We start from the raw sequence: 10,393 nt of genomic DNA on the forward strand, positions 1-10,393 counted from the left end.
AGAAACAATATGTGGTCCATGACATGACACCTCCTCATATTGCAACTGTCACACTTAAGCATTCAGAGACTGTGTTTGCTAAGAAATCTGAGTTGAAAGCAGCCAGGACTCTTGGTGTTGTTGTAGTTGTGTTTCTGACATGCCTTTGCCCATATTACTGTTCCTCTCTTGTAAGTCAGAACGCCTTGTTTGGTGTTACAACTGTGCCTTTAGAGACCTGGCTGTTCTATTTTAACTCTTGTCTAAACCCAGTGATCTATGCCTTTTGTTACCCCTGGTTTGTTAAATCTATTAAGCTCATTGTTACATTTAAGATACTGCAGTCTGACTCCTGTGAGGCCAACATACTTTAGAGAAACAATATGTGGTCCATGACATGACACCTCCTCTGTAAAGAGGGAATGAAGAATGTATTGATGTCACTGAATCTAGAAATTCAAAAATTTTGATAAATATGAAATATGAAATATGTGTATTTTATAAAGTAAAAAGTAATTATGTTTCATCTCTCTTAATTCTCTTAAGTTGGTCTTATGTACAGCAGCTTCTATATAACCTTTCCATTGTCTGCTTTGGACCGGTGCTCTGAGACAGAACCTCTGTGATATGATTGTCTGAGTGGCTGAAGGACTTAATAAACAGCTGCATTGAGACATTACCAAAATAAAGACAACTGAAAAGGATGAGGCAATGAACTGACGGGTTCTGGGCTGTGGGTGCCATATTTTGCCTGGTACCTATAATGTATTGACAGAAATTGATGTTCCTGTAATCAATGCTTGGTCTGATATATATCCAAAAAGCATATTACTTATAATTAGGTAGAAATTGTACATTTAATCATAAGTGGCCAAAGTGGTGTGGAAAAGAAAAAGATCATTTTGACCTGCAGATTCTTAAAGGCCTGAGAAGGCAAAGTTCTTATCCTTCAGGGTTAGCTGGGGAGAGAGACAGGTATACAATTTTATCATTGTGCAGGTGGGAACTTTCTTGATTAAGAATGAGCAGCTCAGATAAGTAGGTGTTTACCTAACAAATCAAAACACGAAGTAGTGTCATATTTTGGCTGGTACCTGTGATGTATTGAAGGAAACTGTGGTGTTCATGTAAACAACACTTGGTCTGTATCCAAAAAAGCTATCACTCATAATTAGGTAGAAATGGAAAGTGTGCACAATGAGGTGTATCCTGGATGCCATATTTTCCTTATAACTGTGACACCTTATCCCAAGCCCCAAGCCTGTTTCCTAGCCTGTTCCCCAGCAAACTAGCAATGGGCATGCTAGCTTCCAGCCTGCTTCCGAGCCTGTTTTCCACTCTTCTACCATCAGGCCTACAAGCAACCAGCCTGTCTCCCTGCAGGTTAGTCTTGGATCTGGTTGCCACAGGCCATTTTCCCCACCTGTTAGTTCTCAGCCTGCTAATTTCCAGTCAGCACCCAAGTCAGCTAGTTCTTGGCCTGCTATCATTCACCCTGCCCTCCAGCCTGCTAGCCCTGAATCTGACAGTTGGCTATCTCAAGGCCATCAGCCCAGACAAGTAGTCTGGGGATCATTTGCCTGCAGCAAGTTCCAGCAGTAACTGCCTCTGCAAGCCTCCAGTCAGATTCCCAGTCAGCAAACACTGGGTCCGCTGTCTTCAGGCCTGCACTCAATTGGGCTAGCCACCTGTCTGTTACTGCACCCTAGTCAGGTAATCTCTCTTTCTTTTCCTGTTCTCAAGCATCCTGTCTGATTCTGACCTTGAAAGCCCTGAGCAGTTCCTTTTTTGGGACTTGCCTGGCTAATGCCCCAAGATATCTGGGGGGGACGCAGATGTAGACACAAATCCCCCATGCTGCCCAACAGACACTGAGCATCCCAGCTCCACAGAGTCTCCACTGCACCTGGAATTAATGTGTGTCTCCAGTGTCCACATTGAGATGTCACTAAGATCCAGTCACTGTGTCCAGTTCATGTCACACCCTCCTCTTATTTACGTAGGTCTACAGACACGACAAACAAACAAGTGTGACAAGACATCAGCTAGGATCACTCGCTAAGGAGCAGAAAGGATGCTGGCTAGCAGCTCAGCCTCTGTGGAGCTGGGCAACTTGGAGGATCGACATCTCTGTCACCCACACTTACTTTGGGGGGCTCAGTTATCTTGGGGCAATAAACAGATGAGTCCTGAAGAGAGGGGACTGTCAGGGTCTTCAAGGTCAGTATCAGGCAAGATGCTAGCCAGTTAGTGTGCAGGAACAGGCAGCAGGCTAACCGACTTGGGTGCAGGCCTGAAGCCAATGGGCTCAGCATTAGCCAACTGGGTAACTGACTGGAGAATATTTAGTCCAGGTAGATGTATACGTCATTTCACATGCAAATCATGAAACTGAAAACTGAACATCTGGTCAGGACTTTATACCCCATCTTTCTGCCCAGATTTCCTGTCATCTTTTAATGCCGTCAATTGTTTAATCATTTCTCCCCCACATAGGAAAAACATAGTATTTTTGTTATATCAGATATGGCCTTTGGGGAGGGATTAATGTTGGTAAAATCTTAAATTGGAGGTTTTCAACTTAATTGATTAATATATGTAGAGGTCCTGCCAAAATCATATGGTGTATGTATGCAACAAGCTTCACATGGTTTGATTCAATTGATCCCTTTCTGGGGGACTCGCCTTTTAGGAGCCCCTAAAAGGGAAGCATGGGTCATCTGGATATCAATACTCCAAGCTTCAGCTCCAGGTTTCTAGCAGCTACCTCAAGCCTAAGTTTCGTGTTTCCAGCTACCAGTCTGGGCCTCAGCTCCAGACTTCCAGCAGCCACCTCAAACTTCAGCCACAGGCTCCCATTTGTCAGTCCAGGTTTAAGCTCCTGGTCTCCAGCTACTCATTCAAGCCTGAGTCCAAGGCTCCCAGTGACCAGCCCACACTTAAGTCCCAGCAATTCCAAGTCGCCACCCAGCGATCCAGACTCCCAGCTGCCCAGTTACCCTGTGCCTCAGGTGTCCCATTCCACAGTAATCTTCTAGCCAGTTGTTCCTATGACTACTCCAGCTCCAGTTCTCCTGTCAGCGGCTTGGCTGACACCAGTTCCTGATCTACATTTGGCGATTCAGCTGATTCCCACCCCTCATCTCACAGGCTCAAATGACTCTTGTTCTGCTTCCGGAGGGGACTTGTCTTTGACGCCTTTGCAATCCAGTTCATTCTTCAGGGGTGAATTGCCTTTGCTGCCTTCACTATCTTTGCCCTCCAGTTTGGCCTCCACAGTGGAATCACCCTCATCCTCCAGTCCAGTCTTCAGATGTGAAATGCCTTCAGAATGGATTCGCTTCACGGTCTTTGCCCTCCTTGGCCACCTTCACTCTTTCTCCCCCTGGTCAGTTTCCTTTTGGGACCCTCCCACTCCACCCTCCAGACAGTCTGCCCAAGGTCTTCAGATGCCTGGCTCATCAGTCTCCGTGTTGTCTGCCCGAAGAAAAAGGGAAGATAAGGGAAAGTGAGATGAAGTGGAGGGAAAAGCATGATGAAGGTAAAAGAAGTAATTGTCCAAGGAATAAGTTTAGTCACTCCCACTAAACAAAAATCACCAGAGTGGTGCAGTTGAGGCGCGGGGTGTAAAGAAAAATAACTCATGTAACAGAGAGCTTCAGGCAGAAAGCTGACATAGCTCAGCCGTTCATCATCTCCTCCTCTTTCTAACAATGAAAACCCTTGAAGAAGCAGAACTCTGCTTTCCACAACTCCTCAACTCCTCCTGCTGGACGACAGCACGTCCTCACTCTGCATCCATGCTCACTTACATCATACTGTTGTCCATCACTCTGCTCACTGTGAACCTCAACCTGCTGGTCATCATCTCCATCTCCCATTTCAGGTAGGTGCATTTTTTTTAGCTTATGAAACTGCTAACTCCTAAGAAAGAAAGGGTCTGTGAAACAGAACATAAAAAAATCATAATGTGAAGGGAAAGTACCGTGTTTCTGATTAATGTTTTTATGTTTCAAACATGGCTGTAACCTGCAGAATTGATGAGTGACACCACAAATAATGAGTATAAGTGTTTTGTTCTCTTACCTCCATAGGAAGCTCCACAGCCCCACCAACCTCCTCCTCCTCTCTCTGGCTGTCTCAGATTTCTTTGTGGGCCTCCTTATGTTCTTTCAAATTGTGCTCATAGATGGCTGTTGGTTTCTTGGTGATCTCATGTGTATTTTGTATTATATTTTGGACTATATCATTACCTCTGCCTCAATAGGAACCATGGTGCTCATATCCATCGACCGCTATGTAGCTATTTGTGATCCTCTGCATTACCCCACTAAAGTCACACAAAAAAGAGTAAAGATCTGTGTTTGTGTGTGTTGGGTATGTTCTACTATCTCTCACAGTCTGCTGCTGAAGGATAACTTGGAGCAACCAGGCAGGTATAACTCCTGCTCTGGAGAGTGTGTAGTTGTTATTGATTATGTTGCTGGAATTGTTGATCTGTTCTTGTCCTTTATTGGTCCTGTCACTGTTATCATAGCTCTGTATATGAGAGTATTTGTGGCAGCTATGTCTCAAGCTCGTGCCATGCGCTCTCAAATTGCAGCTGTCACACTTCGGTGTTCAGTGAAAATAACTGCTAGAAAATCTGAGCTGAAAGCAGCCAGGACACTTGGTGTTGTTATAATTGTGTTTCTAATATGTGTCTGCCCATATTTTTGTGTTGCACTTACAGGCCAAGACACCTTTCTCAATGCTTCATCTGCTGCCTTTGTCATATGTCTGTTTTATTTTAACTCCTGTTTAAATCCAGTGATCTATGCCTTTTTCTATCCCTGGTTTAGAAAGTCTGTTAAACTTATTGTCACTCTTCAAATACTGAAGCCTGGCTCCTGTGAGGCCAACATAGCATAGAGACGACAGAATCAATGAATCTTGAGAGACATGGGAAAAAACATGGAAAAACTGGACAGGACACCTCTCATATATTGTGACAGGAAATATCTTTAATATTATAATATTGGATGAGTCGGCCTCCATGAGTATCTGTTGTTGTCAACTTAATGTTATGTGCATAAGCACCATGAATGTTTTCAGTCTGAGACCATGATCAACCTAAGATACAAATTATTTACATGTGTATTTACTTAAAAAGAGTGACTGACATTATCAGTTAGTCTTTTCTGTCTACTAATAACCCTGGTTAGTTACTCTGTAAATAAACATGGAAAATTATCTTATTATCTTTTTTCCAGAAAACACTGAGTTTGTGTGGCTCACAGTTCTTGTAGGGTGTACATCTATTGCAAATATACATAACTCACACAATCATAAGCATGAAAGAGAAAAATGTATGGGGCAGAAGAGGAAATTTAACTGTATAAAAGCACAACACACATCACACATATGCAGCATTTAATTTCTGTGGAACTTTGTACATAGACTTACAGAAACATACAAGATAGGGACCTAGATACCTAGACCCACAAATCAGGTTATGGTTAGGGTTAAGCAAATACTGATTATAGTTTGACCATCCCACAGTGGGAAGGCCTGTTTGAGAAAAAGACTTGTTTCACCTCAGTTAGGTGAGTCCAAACACAAGGTCATTTGGACTAAAACTCACACAACTTCTCGGGCTGTAATGAGAGCCAGGCCAATATTTGCAAGGAGATGCATTAAAGCGGTACAGTGAAAGTGTATAGTAAGTGCTTGTGCAGCATGTCAACATGTTAGAGGGGCTAAGAAAGAAGGTGCTCTCACAAGAGAAGTAGAAAAAGAGTAGAAAAGGACACCCCTGCTCTGACAGCTTTTGAGAGCTCTGTCCTCCATCAGGGGAAAAAGTCTGGACTGTGCTTTATGTATAGGGATGGAAATACTTGGAGGAATGCAGTGGCTGTGAGGGAGCATAAGCCCACATGACTGAATTCAAGTAGGTGGGCGCTGACCCAAGTTGCTCTGTAGGCAAGCGTTAGTGTCTTTAATTTGATTCGGACAGCCATGGGTAGCCAGTGGAGATCAATGAACAGTGGAGTGACATATGCCCTTTTAGGCTGATGAAAGACCAGACACACTGTTGCATTTGCTTTGTACATTAAAGTTAACAGGAGACTTCAGCAAATCTTGGAACAATGCAGAAGATTGACACTCCATTATTAGAGGCTTAGAGCGGGTATGGAATGGAAGGGAATGTGAATAATTGTTTCTTTAGCTTAATTGACAGGTATGACAGGTGTCTATATTTAGCAGGTAAAAAAAACCTGTTTTACCGGCTTGTTAGGTAAATTTTTCCCATGAGGGACACTCCTCCCCATGATCAGATAATGGCACATGCTGTACCTTAAAGTCACCCTGAAGTGTTTTCTTTTGAAGAACAACCACAAAAAAAGATATGTTTCTATGTTACTCACAGGATGCATCAAACATGTTAAATGCATTTTGTTCCTCCCCTAAAATATTAGCAAAAATCAATAGCAAAATCATTTACATCTCTGGTTCTTAACCTGGCGTGTTAAGGGGTTCAGGGAAAGGGTGCTAAAATAAGTCAATACAAACTAAGCACATACAAAATATAGCTTTTTTTGTTCCTTGAATGAGTGCATGAAATACTGGTATAACAACACCATTCACTGGCCACTTGATAGAAACAAACTGTAAGGTGGCTGAGAGAGCTCAACACATTGCAACTTAAGAAAATGAAACACAAGACAAATTAAGAAGACATCTCCATCAATTTGACAATACACGTGCCACAAACACACATGAATAAATGGACAAACATGCTACAGGTAGCATAGATGACAATGGAAGTATTTGTAGGTGACACAAAAAGATGATGAGTCTGGGCACAATTTTGTTGTAACCATAACTATCCCACTGAGTGAGTTAAACATTATAAATTTTACAGTATTTGGTTATCTGAAAACTTACCTTGGTGTCTTTAATTTTCAGATGGCATTCAATTTTTTCTTTCTAAGGGGATAACAACATTTTTTCATCCTGAAAAGGGTGTCATGCTCCTATAAAGGTTTAGAGCCACATCCATCTTTAATGGCTAGCAGTTGTTCTTTTCTCTGCCCTTGCCAGTGCATAGCTCTGTGTTTCTGCAGTTACCACTTGTAGATCAGTGGATTAGCGTACAATCATGAGCAGCATTATTTGTCCTTTTATCTGTATCAGTGTGCCTCATCTTACATGTGCACAGTATAAACAAAACAGGCACCCATAGAAACAATGCTTTGTAGCATTTCTAGAGGTAGAAGAGATCTCCACATGGTACATTTGAGGAAGGATCAAGGTTTTGCTCTTTCACCAACTTTGTAAAAGACACATACAGATCAGCAGGTGAAAACAGAACAAATTTGACATCTCTCTCATAGCACCTGAAGTAGATTCCATCAATCACCAAAACACTGGTGGACAGCAAATTCATTGTATATGTTAGACACAAACCAAAGAAAAGTTGTTTTTTCCTTATTTCTACAAGTAAACGCATCATATTCTTGAAAGTCTTCACTGGGTTACAGAGCCACTCAACGTCTCTCAAATAATTTACAGGACATTTAGGAGGAGTGTCACCATTTAGGAGCACTTACATAATGGATAATGACCTCCAAGTTACATGAGATTAGTTACAAGCTTATGTTACTTATGTTAAAAGTTAGTTGATTTGGATGTCCATTTTTACACCAATACCAAACATCTTTGCAATTTAAAAATTTACTGGATACACAATTAAGCCTAGCTTAAAGATCTTTAGTTAACATTCATGTTTGATAGAACAGATGTGTTCTATAATTCACATGCCAATTAACTGCAACTGGACTGGTGTGCAGAGACATACAACTGTGAGGCAGTAAACAGACACAGATGGAGGACTGAAGCTGCTGCTGCTAATGTGCTGTTCACACTATGCCTCTTCTGTTGGCACCCTGTAAGTTTCACTGTTGCTTGCTGTCCTCACTTACAGTTAATACGGGCACATAAATGTAGAACTGCAAACAAATACCTTGTGGGTATCCCATTACGTCTAAAAGTTATATCATGGAATCACTGAAAAGTCTCAATTCTGATAGGCTGGAAGGAGCAGATCAATGTTTTGTAACTGGACAATTAAAACATATTTAAAATTATTAGTCCTACTTCTGGTCTTATTGCTGTTATTATTATTATTCTTTTCTATCATGCAGCCTGCAAGACTGAAGGACAGCTACATGGGAAAGGAAAGAGGGAAGGTTATCTCCTTTGGATTTTTTAAAGGAGGTTTCATAATATTCTGTGGAAAATTCTTAGCCTCTGCATCCGCATCCTTTGCATCAGCTTCCATTTATTGATCGATATTGTGCCATGTTCAAGTCAAGCTCCGACTTGTAATTCATCGGGAGTCAGGAGATATTGGAAATTTCTGTTGATGTCCCCCACTTCATAAAAAGAAATACAGGCATAAAAACACACTGTTGGCAAAATGGTTGCAAATGCTCCACCACTGACACTTACATGAAGATAAAATACAATATAAACACTAATAAAATCCATTCAGTTACTTTTATAGGAGCTATACATTGTTTGTATTAGGTTTCACTTTCACTGCTACAAAAATGTAACACAACCAAAGTAACTTATTTAGGTTGTGTATCTGGTGTGACTACAAAGTTAGCACTACAGCTAACCACATTGGAATAAGGACTGAACACTCCCAAGTGGTATTAAAGGGCCTTTTTCCTTGAATTATTGTCACCACTCAGCTGACATTAATGCTGTATTATCCTTCTTAATTCTGAGAATAATAATTCATACAATTTTGATGCACTTAAGACAAACATTTTACTCTGACCTGTTACAAATTAATCAAGATGCCAATCAAAATGTTTGTTTTTTCCTGTCGTGAAAAGCATCGATTTATTGGGGTGACTGAAGTGTTTAACTGAATGTTAGCTACACAGAACTGTAAAACATGAAAAATGTTGCCAGCCATGGGTCCCTCTTCATATTATGTAATTTACCCAAAATTAACATTTGAGTAAATGACACAATAGTGATATTAATTATGTTAATTATGTAAGAGGTTTGTAGACTGTAAGTATGCTGATGGTCACATTCAGATAATAAGACTTGATATTGTGTGTCTCTCAGTGCAGTTTAACCATATGAAATAAATAAACAATCTCTCTCTTCAACAACTGAAGTACGCAAAATATAGTGTTGCTTTGATAATTTGGCCCCCAGCAGCAAATCCCTGCTTCTATTATATGATAATTCACATAATGCCATTAGTTATTACATTTATAGTTAATTATACATTTATGTTGCTTCAGAAAAAATACTGTACCCCATTACTAAAGAAGTTCCCAGTGCACCAACCACTACAGTTGCTTTTGCAGTTAAAGGCCTAACATGTTGATATGAATATGGATATGAATCACTGCCAACATGAAATACAGGAGCATGCAGGGTTATAGCTTCAGATGACACAATTGACTGTCTGACTGTTTCTCCAGATATTACACTATTATGACATGAGAGAACAGTAAACACGTTCTGTCTTCACAGACGTTTTTTATTGATGTGATTCACCAGTCTCTCTCTACAGTATTTTAGCGTCACAGGAGCCAGGCTGCAGTATCTGAAGTGTAACAATGAGTTTAATGGATTTTCTAAACCAGGGATAAAAAAAAGGCATAAATCATGGGGTTTAGACAGGAGTTGAAATTCAGCAGCCAGACCACAAAGGGTGAGGATGAACTACTGTCTTCAATATCCTCACCCATCAGGGATGGTGAGTAATATGGACAGAAACATATTAGAAACACAACTATAACAACACCAGAGTCCTGGCTGCTTTCAGCTCAGATTTCTTGGCAGTTACAGTCACTGAACGCTGGAGTGTGACAGCTGCAATATGAGGCCGTACAGCTTGAGCCTGAGACACAGCTACAACAAATACTCTCAAATATAGAATTATTATGACAGTAATGGGTCCAAAAAAGGTAAAAACACAGTCAATGGCTCCTGTGATATAGTTAAGAACAACTACACATTCTCCATAGCAGGAATTCTGTGAATCAGGATGTCTCAGGAAGTCTTTTAAAATCAGACTGTTATAAAGACCAGAGCAGATCCAACACAGACAAACACAGATTTTGGTTCTGTCAAGAGTAACTCTGGTGGTGTAACGTAGAGGATCACAAATAGCCAAATAACGATCAATCGATATGAGCACCATATTTCCAACTGAAGAGGAGGTAATGATAAAAACTACAACATAATACACAGCACACATAAGGTCACCCAGGAGCCAGCAGGCCTCTGTGAAAAGGATTTCAACTGGCATAAGCAGGAGAGACCACAAGGAGGTCTGAGACAGCCAAGGAGAGGATGAGGAGGTTGGTAGGGCTATGGAGCTGCCTGGGGAGGAAGA

General features: G+C 41.0%; 1 protein-coding gene and 1 pseudogene across 1 annotated transcript; one reads left to right on the forward strand and one right to left on the reverse strand.

Moving 5' to 3' along the window:
* Positions 1–3,692: 3,692 nt before the first annotated feature.
* On the forward strand, positions 3,693–4,890 carry LOC108880078 (trace amine-associated receptor 13c-like). The gene is made up of 2 exons (XM_018671507.1): positions 3,693–3,865; positions 4,074–4,890. The coding sequence occupies exons 1-2, from the start codon at positions 3,693–3,695 to the stop codon at positions 4,888–4,890; spliced, it is 990 nt and encodes a 329-aa protein (XP_018527023.1).
* Positions 4,891–9,559: 4,669 nt separating this feature from the next.
* LOC108880080 (trace amine-associated receptor 13c-like) lies at positions 9,560–10,385 on the reverse strand (annotated as a pseudogene).
* Between the last annotated feature and the right edge of the window lie 8 nt (positions 10,386–10,393).

This window comes from Lates calcarifer, unplaced genomic scaffold (genome assembly GCF_001640805.2).
Source record: "Lates calcarifer isolate ASB-BC8 unplaced genomic scaffold, TLL_Latcal_v3 _unitig_831_quiver_1062, whole genome shotgun sequence".
Lineage (NCBI taxonomy): Eukaryota > Metazoa > Chordata > Actinopteri > Centropomidae > Lates > Lates calcarifer.